Raw genomic sequence first — 19,369 nt, 5'->3', positions numbered from 1 at the left:
CACAAAACCACAACAAAACCAAGCTGCAAACATGCTGTTCTGAAGGACAAGGCTCGAAACTACTTAGACTGTGTCTGAATTCCCTCACTACCCTACAAGGCTATACAATACGGGACTATGTAGTGCCTTGAATTTTAGCATTATTCCAACATCACTACTCTTTTTTTTTAATGCCACAATGTCATCACCTATTAGCCAATAAGAAAAACCTGATAATATGAACTAAGACTGTCTATGAATCCACTGATGATGAAAACTTGGACAGTTTAAAAAAAACTAGATTACACAAATTATTTCGAATAATAAATCATTCAAATGCAATGCATTGTTAAATAAACATAGCATTGTGACCCATTAGTACATGACATTGTTTATGTACTGTACAAAAACAGAAAGCAGCGACTATCATATCTCATGCCCTGCTGTAAACCTGCAATGGGGGGAGCATGGCATTTCTAAAGCACTGATAGATCCGTGGGAGCGCGTGCCACAGGAAAACACTGCTGCCTTAGCGGGCTCAGCTCGGGAACTGCAGACACGCGGGGCTATCCGGGGCCTCAATAAACACTCCGGTTGTCCGGAGTGGTCTTCTGCCGGGGACGTGACGTGCCGCGGGGCAGAAAGCGACTTTCTGATGACAGACAGAATTTGCGCCCAGCGTATTTAAACACGCATGTGCAGTGACGTATGTATCAGAGGATGTTCGATTGGCCATTCTGCATGTCAATCAAGTCCTGAACTTTTGCGGTGAGGATTTTGATCCACTGACGGATTTTTTGGAAGTATATTTGTATTTTTTTGGTTTTTATCTTTGCCTTTGCTGGCCTGCGATCTACCCTCATGTCCTCGAAGATCGACCGGTCGATCCCGATCGACGTAATGAGCACCCCTGTTCTATGCCTTTAGAAGTTTTAGACATCTTTGACATGTAATTTCAATTATTTACAAAAGCCCAACAATAAGTGAATAATAATAATAAATAATAATAATGATTCAATAATAAGTCCAAAAGTTAACAATAGATTTATTGATTCATGTGAGTGATCAATTTGGTGTAACACAGATGCTATGGTTCCGGGTTTTAAGCAAACAGTCTGGCCTCTTTTCAAAATCTGTTTCCATAAAATGTTTTGAACATAGCCAGACTGTATTGCTAGTTGGTACCACAGTGATCCATCTGGGTTAGCTCTTTTTATAGCTAAGATCCACTTTTTCCTGAAGTCTGAATCCATTGGAAACCTCCAAGAAAAGTTCAATCACTGAGTCAGAAATGTATAAATCTATATTACTATAATAGCCTAGTCCTAGTATACTGTATATAGGTTTAACACAATAAAGTTTACATTTATGTCAACAGCAAATAATATGTACATCATGCAGCATGTTGATGATAGCCCTGCAGCATCATGCATGTCAACATGTGTTCTGAAGCCCCTGCAACATTAAAAGAAAAAGAATTGTAGTACCTACCTGTGAAATGTTATGCCTTCCTCCTTTGTGGACTAATTTCTCAGATTTTGGCAGTTGAAACTGAACTTGCATTTTGCAAAAAATGTGTTCACATGCATGCTCTGCAGCAGTGACTTGACCTCACCAAGATGGCGGTGCTCTCCTCCCATAAGGAATCACGTGATGTCTCCTCTAGCTATTTAACTCATTGGTTATTTCCTATATGCCTATGTGGTTTATGTCCAACCAGAAGCTCAGTGAACATCACAGGCCAAAGCATCCTTTTACCAGAATGGAGTAGAATCTGTGCCAATAAGGTAAGACTGGCTAAAAAATGCATTGCAATATAATCCAGGATATCTGGTAAATGCCCAAGGTGCGGCACAGACTGGTCCAGAAATCCATCACAGTTGTGGAGGATCACAGGCGCTCTTTCAGGAAACACAAAACTGCCCGGCGTCCCTTAGGAGGCGCCGTAGACCCGCTCTGTCCAAACAGCAATTAAATCTGCGTAGCAGCTTCTTAAAGTAGCCTGGATCCATGAAGAGATGGCATAAACATATGAATTCTGCCATTCGATGCCCACTGTTACATAATACTGTTCTGTGGCAGGAACTCAGAGTATCAGGCTTTGGAGCATCACAGCGCCGTGGCCTGAATGAAGACAGGATGACTAAAAATAATCTGCCGTGGTTTTGTCAACCCAACACCGTGATGTAGAGCGTCCTTGAGTGCGTGACCCTCCCTGCTCCGGTATTGACCCGGTCCAGGTCGTAACTGTTTTTCATGCGACTCCACGCGGCGCGTGGTAAAAGCCTGAAGCGCCCGGGGCGTCAAACATCCAGCTGACGCAGCAGCTGAGAACATTCAGAGGGAGGCTGTCTCAGAAGTGCAAATAATTGTGAAAAGGTGATAGAGATCGACTCCCTGAATGTCCTCAGAGGACGTCTGTGGACTTTTGTGATTGACGGCTTCAAAGGGGAGCACAGTTACATCAGAACAAACACAATCCGGTTGAACGTATTGAACTCTGTACTAATTTAGGGTGTCGTCTGTGTCTCTTGCCTCGTTTGCAGTTGCTTTGGTGGTTGAGGAAACTTTGCAAGCCACAAATATTTTATATAAATCCCATACAATAACCCCCCCCCCCATACACACGCATATGCACACCATGGTTTTTATTTTATTTTTTATTTTGGCCATCATAATGAAAAGGCCTAACATGCTATTCTTGATCCTTTTAGAGTTCACTATATCCATATGATACATTAGCTTCAGCGCACTAAAGAATGATTCTTTATTGAAATTTGAGTTATTTTTGCAGCTCATTTTCTCATCCGGAAGTAAGACGGTCGATCTCTAAGGCTCCGCCTTTCGCTCTTGTGGGTGCCGCCCATTTCATGACATCATCCTGTTGCTGGCTTCAGCAGCGTGTCTGCGTTTCGCCCACGAAAACAAACCACATCCGAACTTTTGCAAAGATGGATGTGCATATAATGCGTATTAGAGAAAAGCTTTAGCCGATCAGCGCTAGCTCCACGGAAAAAGTGGGCGTGGATGATAGCCAGGAGGCGGGGCTGGCAGCTCACTCCTTCCTGGAAGGGGCAGTTCTTCACTTTGTGACATCACAGTGTGAGGACCCACTCATTTTTGGGTTTTGGGAGGGGCTGGTTTTTAGAAGAATGCATAAACTGATCACAATATCACTCTGGGTTTTTTTGTTTGTTTGTGAGGAATTAACATTATGATACACTTAAAGCTTAAAAAAGCTGTTTTTGGAGGATATAGGGCCTTTAAGGCTCCACTGGGAGCGATTTGAAAATAGATCAAAAGATCATAGTACAACTTTAATAGAGGAAGTTTTTTATGAGATTGCCCCAAAATTAAGAAAGTTAAGATGTTCTGCAAAGAGTTGCAGCAATTGTGGCTTTTGTATTTCTTCTGCTTAAGTTGTCTTAACACTCATCAGTATTTGCATGTTATCGCAGTAGCAGGGGAAATTTATTGATACAAATGTGTGTTTAATGTAAGTTTTGTAACTTTTATAAAATATCTGGAGGTTTATTTGATCGAAACTCGTGAATGTATTTTCAAAATAAAACATTTCCAAATGTGAAAGGATGATCAATATTCTACGGTTTCAGGTAAAAAACAATTTGTTCACATTAGCAAGTACTTAAGGAAAACGGTTTAACAAAGACTGGCTCACAGCGTCTGTAATAAGTTTAAAAGTTATGTGTTTCGTAAGAAATCCTGCAAAAGTAGTAATTTGTTTAGTCATACAAGGTGTTACGCTGCTTTGCCTGAAAAAAGTAATCCATCTTAAAACTGTTAATCCAATATTTTCCATTGATGTTGATAGAAGGAGCGGTTCATCCCTCAGAGGGGAGCTGGCAGCAGAATGCCGCGTTTGTCCTTTTAAACTTCATCAAAGCTGCATCTGCACGATTTCTGTGCTTCTGTCTACATTTCTGTTTATTCCTGACTTAACCTTGATACCACCACATTTATGGTTCTGGATGGCCTATTTATCCTGGCAGAGGAGCGTCTGCAGGTTTGAATGTCAGCTCTGCAGCTGCCGGCAGACACAGAAAGGGCTTCGTGTTTTCAGTTCGGCTGTCGTCTCAGGGGATCAATCAGTGGGTTGATTGATCTATCATGTGTCTGCAGCTGTCAGTCAAACTCTAAGCTTTTTCTTTTTATTATCAAGCACTGTTGCTCACACTTTTCTAATCCACGTTTTGAGATGAAAAGACGAGAGCAAGAGGAAACTGCACATTGATATTTGAACCTTTTGACTCTTAGTTTTTGAGATTTAAGGTAGAAATGGTTCAGACTCTGATTCTGAGTAGGAACTGCACGTCTGTCTTTGAATTATCTGTGGAGGCATAAACTAAGCAGCAGGAGTCAGAAGAAGCCTCTTTTTTCTACGTTAATGTTTTATTCCAGCAGTAAAAACCCTCATAGATTGAACCGCTTGACATTAATCCTCTCCTCTAAATGATCAAGTTAAGTTCAGGTGAGCGTAGATTCATGGGGTGAATTACAAATTCTATCCTTTGGCTTTTCTTTTACTTTTTGATCCCTGCACTTCAGAGTTACTCTGTCTCATCAACAAATCGAATTCACCTTTGAGGTTAGCATGTCTGGTTTGCTAATATTATGTATGTTCAGACACAAGAAAAGCTTTTTGATGCATCGCTTGCCACACTGAGAATTTAATCAATTCTCTGAATTTACGAAACATGCTTCGTTGTCATCGTTTTTTGAAAGTTGCTTCAAAATCTCTGACAATGTCTGAATCTAAATTTCCCCCAAGTTTTTTTCCTTTTTGTGGTCCTTTACAGCTTCTCATTGAAAGAGCTGATCAGATATTCATTTGACCTTCATCCTGTTTAAAACAACTTTACAAAAAGTTGTTTTTCTGATCGTCAGAGACTGTTGGAATTATGTTAAATGCGTAAATGTTTACGGTGGTTCAGAGAACGCGTGTTGTTTCCTGTTGCCGGAGACAGCTCCGGTGTTAAAGGGTTCAATATTGGGTCAGAACCAAGCATTAAAAAGTCAAAAGCACAACCAGAACTATCAATTGTGTAGTTCCACAAATGACCACTAGAGGCTGGTGTCAGCAGGGAGCACTTTCCCTTTTAAAATGAATAAAGTCCAACTTTTTAACAAAACAAAACGTGGATACGTGTTAAAACCTTTTTCTACATTTCAGTCATTCAGCGTATCGGAGAACTGGACTGAGTGGCCCCACCCCCTTGGCGTTCCAATAGGAAGTGTCTGCTGGCTCCTAGAAGCCAAAATCCCATAGACCTCTGTAGAGAAATATACGGCTGTTACTCAGTCAATCTTGCTCCGACACCTTTTCCCAACATGTTCTTGATATTTCTTCAAGTTATTTAGATTACAAACTGACCAATCAGATGCCTCGATAAAAGCAGGAGGAGCCTGCTGGCCCCCCACATTCAACGATCAAAATCTTTGACAGATTTTTTGCTGCCAGCTTTCAAGTGGTAAGGGTGTGGCCTTCCAAGTCGCTCACTCCTAATGACAGATAGTGGTTGCCATGGAAACCTAATCACTGCTTACTGATGTTTTCTGGCTCCAGCCTGGTGTCGTCCGTATTGTGAAGAACTGGTGACGGAATTGACTTTATTAGGTAAACCATTTTCTATGGATGACGTCACACTCACTCTGTCCAGTTTTCAGGTACAGATAATGGTTTTAAGGTTGGTTTAGGGTATTTTTTGTGTGGGGGAGGTGCTAAAAGTCGGCCGATGTTTTCTATTTTCAATGGTGACTTTAGGCTTCAGCAGATCTGAACTCAGTTTTGTCTCTCAGGTCCGCAGCATGAGTTCAGTGGTGACGCGTCGCCGAGAGCAGCGGGTTCTGGTGATGGTCGTCACCATGGTGGTGTGTTACCTGGTCTGCTGGCTGCCTTATGGAATTGCTGCTCTGCTCGCCACCTTCGGCCCACGGGACCTTTTGACCCCAGCAGCCAGTATCACGCCGTCCCTGCTGGCCAAGTTCTCCACAGTCATCAACCCTCTCATCTACATATTCATGAACAAACAGGTGAGTCCAGCTCTGTCCTTCACTGTTAATGTTGTCCAAAACCAACTTTTCGGATTCATTTTCTAAACACAATAGAAGCGATTTACAAAGTAGGCTACATTATATTTGTGGAAATGCGAGTATTTCATTTGTACCAGCAGAAATATATTTCTGTAACATGAAATGGACACAATTCAGTAAAGGACCAGTGCTTAGCGTGAATGTACACTGACGTATAGGAGTTTTTGAGATATATACAGTGTTCCTCACTATTTCACGGTTCACCAATCGCTGCTTCGCAATTTGCTTCAGTGAAATTTTGCCTGTTTTTTTTTTTTAACAGTACATAGTGTTCTGCATCCTGATTGGCTGTAGACCTTGTCAATCAATCAATACAGATTGCATCAGTTTGCCATATTTTCATAAATCTTCGATCGAGATCAGATTTTTGTTTTAATCCTAAAATATTTGACTCTTTTTTGTTTTTACGAAGGTGTGAACTTTGAGAGTTTTGACAAGAGAGAAAAGTGTAGAAAGTGTGCAGTGAGGAGTTTTACTGCCTTAAAAGATCTATATTGCAAAAAAAGTAAAAATAAGATTACAAAACTTCTGCAATAAATGAGGGAACACTGCACTAAATCACTGGTGCTGGTATCTAGCATCCATTATAAACTAATGATAAAAGTTTGACCTGAAGAATTTTTAACTGCCAAGCTTCAGCTTTATTTGTTCAAAAGGAATTGTAGTTCAAAGACCGCCCAGATAAAAGTGGTGTTGTTAACATGTTCTTGTGGTGATTTTTGGATAATGGACATCTCTAAAGAGAAATATGATTATTCTGCATTTCTGAGTATTTATTTATTTAAATAGTTTGGAACCAGGAGCAGACAAAATAAGTTTTAAAAACTTGTTAAGCACAAATTACAATCATTGGGCCACAAGCTCCCTGCTCTGCTCCATTCTGATCATCAAATAGATCCATGAACGTCTTTGTTTTCCTCGTCTGAGCTGGAATCTGGATTAGAACTTTACGGCTGGATATCTCTGATATTGCTGCCATTTTTGTTGCACCGGTAATGAGATTAGGGGTGTGAGGGTCTCAGAGATGGATTTCTAATGAGCATGTGCTGCTCTGCAGAAACTGTGTCCTAGATAAATTCATTCTTCTCTAAGAGTTCTGGTACATCGCCTGTCCGTCCTGGGGGAGGATCCCTCCTTCATGTGGACACCCCTGAGGTTTCTTCTTTTTTTTTTTCCCCCTGGAATCTTTTTTTAAGGATTTTTTCCTTACCGAGAAGGAGGGTCTAAGGGCAGGGATGCCCAATTTAGCCTAATCTTGTTAGTTTAGCAATCAGATATTGTATTTTACAACTGATTTTATGTTTTGTACAATTAGTGAAGGCCTTTGAGACAACTGAGTTATATATTGGGCTAAATAAATATAACTGAATTGAACTGATTATTTCAAGCCAGTGTGGAACCCTTGAGCAAGGCAATGGAAGCCATTGAACCGGCTCTATGGTCAAAACTTGGTCTGTACTCTGCTCATATTGAACGGTGAATCCTTGAAATTCTCTTAAAGGGAAAAAAAGACTTGATGGTTTTTGCTTCTTCTTGGCTCTTTAGGTTACATTTCCATTTACACTTGTTTAATTGTTGCAGATGGATTAGGTGCATTCAAAGCAGATTTCTCAGAACTCGTTTCCCATCCACCGCCTCCAAACCCTGCCGTTTTAGCTGCATAGATTGTTGCTCGCGGCTGTCTGCATCTGTTTTGTTTTTTTAGCTTTCCAGAGTAACACACTCGGCTCTCCCTGCCAGCTGATTCGAGTTTTCCTTTGATCCCATCCAACGTGTCTTGGAGTTGTGATTTTGCAGAAGTGCGACTCCACGGCAGGTTGAAAACAGCCGACTTCGCTTCAATGCTGCAGAATCAATCTTTCATCTGTGTGCATAATATTTGGAGCGTTGATTTAGAGCTGTCTGTGCCGGGGTTTCCTCGTTCACACGAGCATTGCCAGCAGCAGAGTATATCTGTTAATTACCCTAAATTCCATAAACAACTTGTCCTGCAGCCTGAATGAATGTTTAATAATGTTTAGTAAATGCGCGCTGTGGAGGCCGGGCTGCTTCAAAGCCAAAACTCATCTGTTAAAGCCGAAGAGAGCAGAGTTTCTAAACACTATCATGTGATTAACAGCCTGTGCTCCACTGCACTGTACAAGCTGTTGATTGGTGCATTTGTCAACCGCTTCCTCCTGCAAACACGCATCATTTGCATGAACGGATAATTATGTAGACATTAGAACATTGTCGTTTTTAGTTTGCTAAAACAGGCTGAGACATCACCTGAAGAAAAGTCTGGACCGGTTGAACATTTGCGTCATCTGGTCCGTGCCCAGCAGCAGATTGAGTCTAATTATGTGACACCCAAGCCAGTAATTGAAGCTTTCTGAGATTTACACCTGCAGGAGGAGTGAAGAGTCTGCATACTGTCTGCTGCCTCTTCATTTGCACCTCCACTCTCAGGAACCCCCACCCCCCCAGCAACCTGCTCGGCGGCAACACTCGGTCAAGGACAGCGAAACAAACGACTGGGGTGTAATCCAGTTTACAAGCTCTGCTGCTTCTAATTGACGGCAGAGCGGATTTCAGAGAGCTTCGTGCAGCGTCTTCCGATCGATGAATGGTTCAGGCCGTCTTCAGCCGGTTAACGGGACGTTTAATAAGACTTTCCTGTTGGAAATCTCTTTTAGACATTTTTACAAACACAAAAACTTCAGACACATGATTTTGTTATTTTAATGTTGACGCATTTTATGAATGACTTTTATCTTTGTTGAAAATGTTTCGTTTCAGTTTCTCTCCTGCATTCTAACCAGTTGGTCTGCTTGACGGTAGCTGCTGTTGTTCTGGTAGGGGTGTTCTCCAGGGTAGATGACCTCAGAGGTCACTGCTCAGGACCTGCGGAAACAGGAGAGCAGAAAACTGGTGATACTTGGAAGAATCTTTTAGTTGAACTGGTGAATTTCCTGCAGATAAATTGAATGCCACAAAGGCTGAAGAGGGGGCAACATTATGAGTGACCCCGACCCCCTGGCGTTCCAAACAGGAAGTACCTGCTGGCTTCAAGAATCCAAAATTCCAGAGACTTCATCTATTGGTCAGAATAGCCATTCTGGCACTAATCCCCCTTTTTTAAACGTCATCTTGATAATCCTCCTTTTTTTCAGGATGTTCTTTTGTAGTTCAAGTTACTCATTTTATAAACTGGCCAATCAGATGCCTCAATAAAAGTAGGTGGAGCCTGCTGCCCCCACGTCCAGCCTTCAAAACGTTTGAACCACAGATTTCATGTGGCCCCGCTTTCAAGTTGTAGGGATGTGGCGTTCCGGACTGGTGGCAGTGGTTGCCGTGGAAACTTGGATAAATCACTGCTTACTGACGGCGTCTGGCTCCAACATGGCAGCGTCCATATGGTTGGAGCCGGAAGGAAACCATTTTCTATGGGTGACGTCACACTCAGTCCAGTTCTCTGATGCAGTCAGAGGTTTAGCATCATAAGTACCCCCCCACCCATGAACTGTGAACTTGTGCAAAAAAATCCCAAAACATGGTGTCCACAAAACAGAAACTTCCTGTGAGAACTGACGGGTAGTAATTTGACCTGTGGCACAAAACACACAAGTACAACAAAATAAAAGCAGTTGTTTGGATTAATTCAAAAACTGTAACTCAGCTTTACCCTGATATGCAACACTTTACGTTTATAAAGTGATGCACATCAACAAAAAGCCGATATGCAACCCTGACAATTCAGAACCAAAAAGCAAAGCCGCTTTTCTTTACATAAGAATCAGCTGATTCACATTGGTTGCGTAAACGGTCCCATCAGCAGTCACATACCTGGTGGTGGGAAATGTGTGCATTTGACCATTTGGTGGTTTAACCCCTTAATGCTGAGAGTTTTTACAGTCTTTGGTGTTATTTAGGTGTTTCCAGCAACCGTCTGAATGAAAGAGTTAAATATAGAAAAAAACAGATAACCTGGAATATATTTAGGGAATTTAATAAGAGACAAAAATTAGCTCAGAATCAAAATAATAAATGAAATCAAATCCCTGGACATGAATGAGTTGAAACTGCTGTGTAAATATCTTAAGCTTGAATTATTTCTATTAAAGACAAAAAGCTATGACGATTAAGGTTTTAATTAATTATCCATTTATAAATGTAACTCATAAATGAGTCATTCCTTCCTTTAGTTCCTGGTTTACTGTTGTGACCTCAGCTTGTGATTCATGATCACATTTACAGTTGGAGTGAAGAAAAGGTTTTCAGTGACAAGAATCATATTTTTATTGATAATCTAATTGATTAGGTATGTAATTAAAATAAATGACTGTTTTCAGACCAACAGAAACTTTTAGTTTCAATAGCACTTTAGATAAATGCAAGTCCAGCGCCGCTCACCCTTCATACCATTGTCAGAATAAAAAGCCAATCGTAATTCCTTTTTTTTTGTTTAGATCTTGAGATCTTAGTTTCCTTCTTTGTGAGTAAAAGTCAGGAAAAGGATCAATTGTGAGTCACTGTTAGAGAAAAGATATTATGATGAGAGGCTGAAAAGGTGAAGGTGACCGTCGAGGCAGAAACTTCCTTTAATCTCCTAAATGTGGCGCCGCTTTGATTCTGATTCTCGTGATGTTGCTATCAGGCAGAACCACACGTGGTGATGACCTTTCCCCCCCTGCCCCCCACCACCATTATGCCACAAACTCATTTACCTTTCTTTTGTGGTTGTCAGATTTCCAGGTTGGGGGCTTACTTTCTGCGTGAGGGTTGAGCCGCTGACTGAAGTTGCAGGAGGAGCGCAGAGGAGGCATCCCTGTGTGGCGCTTTCAGTCTTCAGTTCCTCCCAGCCCATGACTATGGAAGCAGTGTGTTGAGGCGAGTTGAAGACTTCAAGCGCTGCGCAGATTCACGCCCTCAACCGTCCCCAAAGAAACTGTTTTTTCAGACATTGCTGCAGCCAGAAGCTAAGAAGTGAATTTTCTTTCAGATGTTGGACTATTTTCTTTAAACTTTTATTTTGAAAGGACACGTCCTTCACCTTGTGCAGTTGGAAAGCACTTTCACCTTTGAATGGGGGCACAGTGGAGCGATCATGCAATAGCAGGATAACCTGCAGAGCGGGGTATGTGCATCTACCTTCAGGTGTGTCAAACTGCTTCGGTGATGTCGCTTCAACAATCACAAACACGTTACGATCATGTTGAAGTGGTCTGGTGGTCTCCAAGAAACCACATGTCAGGTTTTAGTTCTCTAAAGTGGACCTTGTGATTCAGCAGATACCGTAGTGAACCCTGGTACAGCCTCTAATCTAAAGGTCGTTTTCAGGCAAAAGGGAAGGTCAGGTTGATTATTGGCTGGAAAACACCCGGAAAAGGCAGCTTCCTTACCCTGTCTGCGCTTTGAAACTGTGGGAAAGCCTGAACACCTCAGTGTGGTGAAGGTTGCAGGAAGTGGTCAGACGTTTTTCATCAGAATATTCTGGTAAACCATTTTTCACTAGCAGACAGCCCGTATCTACCGTAAGGGCAGTTGTCCAAATCTCCTTCTCTAGCTAGCCTGTGATCTGTAAAACATGCAAGTATAAAATGCCTTCACAGAAGGGTGTAAATACTTTTTCCTCATTCTTTCTCTGTTGCTGGTGGAATCATCGTAGCAGGATTTGTTTTTTTCTTGTGGCCGTTGGTCACAGTGAGTGTTGCACTAATTCCTGATTAAATCTTGTTCCCCGTCAGTATCAACCCGGCCCGCCCACGTTGGCGTGCCATCACGGCTCCTCTTCCATGTTTCCTGGCGGGAGCCACAACTGTAGAGGCCATCTGCTCGCCCCGCCGCGTCCTTCTGTGCAGCATTTCCACCTTCACTGCCCCACACAGCTCGGGCTGATCTGTGCCTTCAAATATGGGAAACATGGATGAGACGCTGTGCGATTCCCGCTGCAAACTGGAAGCTTTTCTCATTTCGTTTCTGGTCTCCTACAAACTCCTGAGGAGCTCCAGCAGATGAGGAGGATGGTGCTAATGTGTCATTTCGGAATTGTTTTCAGCAAATATTATGAGGCATCGGCACCTTCACCCACCTAACAAAAGCAGACACGGTAAACGTCCTTGTTGCCGTGGTAATGCAACCCTGGTCTGGCAGAAATCCCAAAACGTAGATCCAGATAGAGCAGTTTTCACATTTCTTAACTTTTAGGAGAAAAATGTAAACTGAGATGAAGAAATCAATGATCAAGGGCGTAAACTTTGACTTTAGCAACATCAAAGCTGTAGATTTCTGAACTTCCTGATCTGTCGGACATCCAGCACATACACGTGCAGGTAGAATATCAGCGGGGTAGGTCTTGGTGAGCTGAGAGTTTTAGGTGTCGCGCCCCCCCTAAAATGCACAGAAAAACAATCTGTCATAAAATCAGTTCCTCTATCCATATATATCTTTGTCTCTTCCTGACGCTGCCTTCAGCATTTACCAGGCTTGGGACAGGCAGTGCTTTATGGGTTGAGGTTGCATTTCTTTATTGTTATTTTTGTGTGGTTTTTTTTCTGATGGTTTATTTGTTTTGCTTTTTTTTTGTAATGTTTTTATTTTTTTTAAGGAAATTGTGGAATTTTGTGAGGCATCACATTTGGAAAGGGGGGGGGCAGTCACAGCATCCGACCTTGTTTCTACATAAAAATACGGAAGAGAGAACAGATTCAAAAATCTGTTTTTCTTATTGCTTTAATTCCATGTCAGATCAAAACTGATCCGATTCAGCATGTTTGAATGAACGTCAGGGCAGATGTGAAGGCGTGGTTGCGTCTCGCATCGCCACATTTTTCTGGTCCGAAAGCAAACAGTCAAGTTCGGCATCGGCGTTTGTTCTCATCCCATCCTCTCCACAGCTTTAAGGGAGCAGGTGAGGATTTGTTCCCTCTGCAGATCCCCATCTGTGACCGTAATATCTCCTGACGTCAGCCCCCTCCTGCATCTCCATTGTCTTCTTCTCGCCTCCCTCCCCAACTTCACACTTGAATTCTCCTCTGGAGCTTTGCTTTCAAACCTTCGTTCTCCTGTTGAGCATGCATGACGCGTTTGAACCTTTTGGTCCGGCAGCTTCTGGTTTTCCGGTCGGCTCCTGGAGCAGGACGTGCGGAAGGAAGCCGGGATGATGAAACTAACCAGACGAAGGTGTCATGTTTCCCGCCTGTTTGATCTGCGGCGCTCTGGGGAAATGTAGTTGACTTACAGTATACGTGTGGTACTGGAGAGTATACTAAGTACACTACGTTTATCCAGGGAGCGGCTGCTGGCCGCCGAGGAGACTAAAGAGGGATGGAGTGGTTCTCAAGGATCTTTGTGTTTGAGCAAGGCATTAGCTTGCTCAAAGTGATTCAGTTAAGAACCGAGCGACACCATACAGGCTGCTGGTCTGGATCAGACAGTCCAAAGTCTGATGGACTGATTCTCACATTCCTGATTGAGGAGAAGAATAAAGTTGATGCTTCAGAAAAGCTCTCAAACTGAATTTTGATCCATATAGTAACACCTGTCCTCTCTGTGTGTCCGTGTAGTTCTACAGGTGTTTTTGGGCGTTCTTCTGCTGCTCCACCCCTGAGCAGGTCTCCACCCTGAGGACATTCTCACGCGTGACTAAGACAATACGCACCTTTCGCCAGGAGAGGGAGCTACACGTTTCTGCCCCTGCTCCGTCCTCGGGCCTCCCCACGCCTAACTCCATCCAAAAGGGGAACAACCACGTGGATCCTTCTTCAATCAACCAGGCCTGCGCCGCCTCAGACTCTCCTGACAGCCGCAAACCCAAAGTGGTTCTGGTGGCCCATTATCAGGAGTGAAAGAATGAGGAAATGAGCGGAGGAGCAGGTCTCTAACTAGAGCTAATCCCCTAAAAGCAGAAGGCGGCACATGCAGAGTGAGCTCATGCAATCTGGGACATTGAAAGCGGATGCTTTGCTGCTGAGGTCAGCAACAGGAGCCGTCACAACATCCCATCTTCTCCACCAGATGCTCCGTGTGCACATCAGACCAGGGCTGCAGGCTCTGCCTCTCCGTGACACACTTCTGCCATCACTGTGTACTTGCCATAGGAAAATTGGACACGGACAAAAGAGCGACTTTTGCTTTAGAGCTCATTTATTTCTGCCTGAAGTTTGGCATAAAGGTTCTGAAGGAAATGAAGGCGGAGGACAGCAGTTTCTCGTTTATTTTAGGTTTGTTGTTCGGTCAAAACAATCGACTGTATATGAAGAACTGGACCGAGTGAGTGTGATGTCATCCATAGAACACGATTCACTTCCGGCTCTAAAGTCAATTCAGTGACTACTTTCTCACATTATGGGGCCAGACGTCAGCAGTGATGGGTCTGAGTCCGTCTGAGTTTCTATAGCAACTATTCTCGCCAATCAGGAGTGAGCCTGTTGGAAGGCCACACCCCTACTACTAGACCTGAAATCTGTCAATCTGTCCTAGAAAACGACACAGGTTTTTGGATTTTGGCCAAAAACTGCATCATCATAATTGAAAGATCACCGGGAACGCTTAAAAAACAGACCAAGAGATGATCAGAGTGGGGCTTTAAGTCTGACATCCTTAAAACTACTATTTAATTTACTTCATGCAGCTTCTGTTGATTTAAATATTACTATGAAAGCGGCCTTCCCATGAGAAATCATACTCCCTCCGCCATGCCTCGCAGCTGGGAAAATGTTTTAAGAGGAAATTATTTATATTGTCCTGATGAACAAATCTCTCTTTGTGGAATAAAATTCCTAATTTATTTTTCTAGGCTCATACTTTATAAGCTGTTGGAAACATGTGTCCTTGTATATTCAAGAATATTTTATGGTTTTAACAGAAATCCTTGACTTTTGAAAATGTTTCAAGCACAGATATGTTAATGTTTTTCCATCTTGGGCCATAAATACGTTGTGTTCATCACAGTAAAGTGTGTTTAACAGTTGGGTGTGAATCATATTGTACGTGTCCAGAAATGTAAATGAATCAGCTGACTGTGAACATTAGATATTTTTATATTCAATAAAAGCATAAGATTTCAGCATTAATGACCTTAATACCGATAAAAGTGGTTTCAGAATTTGTGTTTTAGCGTGCTGAAGGCCCGTTTCCTGATTACTCGCACAAGTCAAAGCTCGTGTTTAGATGGACTTTTCCCTTCAGCAGCCTTGTGTCTTAGTCTGCCGTGGCGGCGTGCTCATGTATATGCCGTGCACCGGCGTGTGTCCCTGCACCCCAGAAATCAAACCGGCCCTCCAAAGATGCATTCCACGTGTCCTCAATAGAGTTCAGGGTTTTTGGAATAAACCATTTATGTGAGAAAACATAAAAACGTATATTTTTGGAGATTCTTCAGAGACTGAAGCGCCTAGCATCTTCAGTGGGACGTCGGGATGGAAACAAGCACGACTGCACTTTACTGGTTGAAACAAAATAATTGCAGAGATTAAGACGCAAAACTGTGTAGACTTTACCACCCTCATTCAAATTTAACACAAATTAAAGAACTAAATACGAACGCATTTGTTTGTGTTTAGTTTCTTGTTGTAAACCCATTAAATTATATCAAAAAAGGCTTCAGGGATACGAGAATGAAGCAAAGCCTGTTTCAGCACAAATTCATGATTTAGGTTAAAGATTTTCCTTTTTTGAGTTTTAATTAAAGAAATAGGAAAACATTTGCCATAACCATGGCCGGCCCTCCCCATACGCGAAATACGCAGCCGCGTAGGGCCCCCGCCACCACCAGGGCCCCGAAGTGGTGAAAAAAATTAAAAAGAGCCAAATCTGGCAACCCATTTCATAGCGCGTCCGTACCAACGTGCGCTCTGAATGTTGTGCAAAAGAAAGTTGGCTGCACTTTAATGATCGCCCCCTTCCACACACCTGACCCAATCTGGCAACCCAAATGATGACGTTACGCCACTCTTAGCAACGATTGGTCAACATCATTTCATCTGAGCCTGGCACAGTGTACATTTACGAGCGCATTTTGTCACGTTGATCAAGGCGACAACAAGAGAACTTTATGCCAAAGAGACTTTATCCATCAGGAGCTGAAAAAAGATGAAGAATTGAAACATCAGTCACAAGGGATGTTTGAGGATGTTGTTTTCTTCTCCTGCCTTTCTGTGCAGCTGCGCGATTTACGTAAAATACTAATCAACCAGGTGAAGATTGCACAAAACTGTCCAGTTTGTCGTAATTTCCAATGGAAAACTTGAAAAAAATTCTGATACCCAAGTTTCCAAGATGAGGTCAGACATGACCTTCCAAAACGGCAGAGAGCAGAGAAAAGCAAATAATGACAACGGTGGCTGATAAACAAAACACTTCCGGTGAAGCAGCAGCAACTGGTGATGTGAGGTCGTCAACTGTCAATCAAACTTCAGCTTCAAGGTTCCACTGATGGAGATGAAATGAGACAGTAGAGCAAGAAGGTGCTGGTTCAAATCCCAGAAAGCACCAGATGGAGGAAAAATGGTGATCGACAAAGTGCTGACTGACGTACAGAATAGTGCGATGGAACTGACTTGATCTCCAAAGCAGAGAAGTGCTGGTTCAATTCCCGTCTCAGTTTTGTTGTTGTCAGTTTTTGCTGCTCCTTGACAGTCATCAGCTCAAAGGAACAAAGCAACACAGTCCTGCTGTAGACAGATTAGCACAGTGGGAGTGTCTCTGTCCTTGAAGCGGGAGAGCGCAGGTTCAAGTCCCAGTCAGGAACATCGAGGTGTTCAGTCGCCTCACAATTCAAGCTGCGGCTAGGAGGAGTCAGGACGTCTGGAAAGGGGGGCTTCATCTTTGCCCCCCCCCTCCCTGGGGAAGCAGGACCAGGAGAAGAGGATCCCAGAAGATGTGCATTTAGATAGATTCATGCAGAATGCAGCTTGGATGTGTGGAGGGTCTGCATACTGTAGATGTAATACAGGTAGAGCAACACCTGGAGGTGGTGGGCAGGAGAGGGATGGTGGGGTTGTAGGTAAGTAAAACTTTTATTTACAAGCTACTACAAACACCAACTTGTTAGAGTTAGGAAGCTATAGTACCATAATGTAGTGTTTGTACCGCGAAGGTACTATCATGATCTAGTTGCATTAGAAAAATCTACACCCCCTGTTAATAGTTAGTTCTAGTTGGTTTAGCCCTCCTGTCGGTTCTAGTCTTCTAGGTACCTGTCTCCCTACCAGTTAGCTGTAGCTCTAATATCAACCTTCATCATCTATCTTATAGCACTGAAGTCGTTGATCTCCTACCAGACTAAAGATGAAGCCACCCCCGTTCTCAGCATCCCTGACTCTTCCTCACCCCAAGCATGAGTTGTGATGCAACTAGCCAGGACTTGAACCTGCACTCTTCTGCTTCAAGGACAGAGACACTCCCACTGTGCTAATCTGTCTACAGCAGAACTGTGTTGCTTTGTTCCTTTGAGCTGAACACGCTCCACATGTTTCAAAAATCAACAATCAGGTTTAAAGCCACAGACTATGACATCTACTTCCTAAGGACCCTTATTCTAACTGGGAATTGAACCAACACATTCTCAGTGGAAGCACAGAGACACTGCCACCACACTACTCTATCTGCATCAGAACAGGGAGGTTCTGGTCCATGAAGGATCTTCACGCATAGTCAGCTTTTATCAATTTAGTGTCTATCCATCTTCAGAACCAACTGAATCCTTTTCAGGGCCACATAGTTGCTGGAGCCTATCTCAGCTGCTTTGGGGCAAAGGCAGGATACGCCACAAAAAAAAACCTCCCTTTTATGTTTTTGCTTTCATGTTGAGGCTAAATGTGGGTAATTTTGGAGCCAAAGAATGCAAATTTATTTTTGATGCATATTTATATGCATTAAGGGATGAATGCATCGTTTTTGTCTATTATTCAGGATATATACGTATTTATTTACCTTCTGTCATGGCATAGTTGGGATGCACGAGCAGCATTCCAAGGAAACGGATATCCAATCTTGGAAACGTTCTGAGGTTATGCACGGATTTCAGGCAGCAACACCAGCTTTACACGTCAAAATGTAAATTGTTTTCGCTATTCTGCTCACAAATATCATAATGAAACACTCCAAAACAGTTTTTGGAGGTTAACTGTATATATTTCATACTGAAAGCAGTTTAAAAAACATTTTAGTATCCAGTTGTTCTCAAATAAAACACTTAAATTTTATTTCCGTTCAAAGTTTGTTTTTTTACTTGCTGGTATTTGCATTAAATGACATTCCAAACAACTCCTTTTATTTTCCAATTTTATTTGAAATCAAATCAAATCAAATCAAACTTTATTTATAAAATAGCGCTTCTCATGCACTTTGTGCAGCTCGAAGCGCTTTAACACTAAAAACAGTAAACACACAACATTACAATAAAAACCCCAACCCACCCTTCACCCTTCCCACTCCCCTCCATTAAACCACATGACCCATGGCTCCCAGGTACAATGAATTATGACTATGTAACTGTAAAATAAATAAATAAATAAATAAATAAACAAACAAACAAGTATGGCTTGGCTCTGCTGTGAGGAAACAGTATCTGGGAATCCTTTCATACCAGGAGCCAGCCCGGCCAACGGAACATCGCCACAGTGCCCACCCAGACCGGGACAACACCGGGGTACCCCTCACAGCCATAAAGCTGTAAAATTAGACCCCAGCTGCCCCAGCAAGGGCAACAACTGCAGCAACAACCGCTGACCAAGCCGGCAAGCCCTGGAGGAAAAGATCCCCTCAAGAAACACTGGGGCTAAAATCATAAGATGCTAAAATTAAAAACATAAAAAAAATAATAAATAAATAAATAAATAAATAAATAAAAAAGATTTGAGATGTATGTACATAATATGCAAAGTTTGCTGAACAATAAGTAAAAATAAAAACAGAAGAATTTATAAGGATATGAAACTTACAGGCAAAAACATTTGGATTAAAAGAGAAACAATTTTTCCTCACAAACCAACAAGGGTTTTGTTTAATTCACACAAAGAATACAGGATGAACCCCTGAGGACCAGACTGGGTGGACAACCTAGCAGCCCCTCCCTGAAGCTCTTAAATTTTAGTTCAAGTTGGAGACTTGTGTCATAAATAACCGGAAGACAAAAACGATTTTTAGAATGTTCTCTAAAAATTGTGTTAAGAGAAAATGGCCGTCCCTGGTACACATGATGCGCTGTCCCCTAATGGGTTAGTGCGGGGGTCGACAACCTGCGGCTCTTTAGCGCCGCCCTAGTGGCTCCCTGGAGCATTTTCAAAAATGTTTGAAA

General features: G+C 42.5%; 1 protein-coding gene across 1 annotated transcript in view; it reads left to right on the top strand.

Annotated features, from left to right (window-relative positions):
* tmtops1b (pinopsin-like) overlaps positions 1-13,916 on the top strand; it is a 36,902-nt gene extending 22,986 nt beyond the window's left edge. Inside the window, exons 3-4 of the mRNA NM_001305411.1 lie at positions 5,797-6,030; positions 13,635-13,916. Of these exons, the coding sequence (NP_001292340.1) occupies positions 5,797-6,030; positions 13,635-13,916 (516 nt within the window). The remainder of the gene's footprint in view (positions 1-5,796; positions 6,031-13,634) is intronic.
* Positions 13,917-19,369: the final 5,453 nt, after the last annotated feature.

The sequence above is a fragment of the Oryzias latipes genome, chromosome 20, assembly GCF_002234675.1.
Source record: "Oryzias latipes chromosome 20, ASM223467v1".
Lineage (NCBI taxonomy): Eukaryota > Metazoa > Chordata > Actinopteri > Beloniformes > Adrianichthyidae > Oryzias > Oryzias latipes.
Note: the sequence above shows the minus strand (reverse complement) of the source record. Positions and strands in the feature narration are given on the sequence as shown.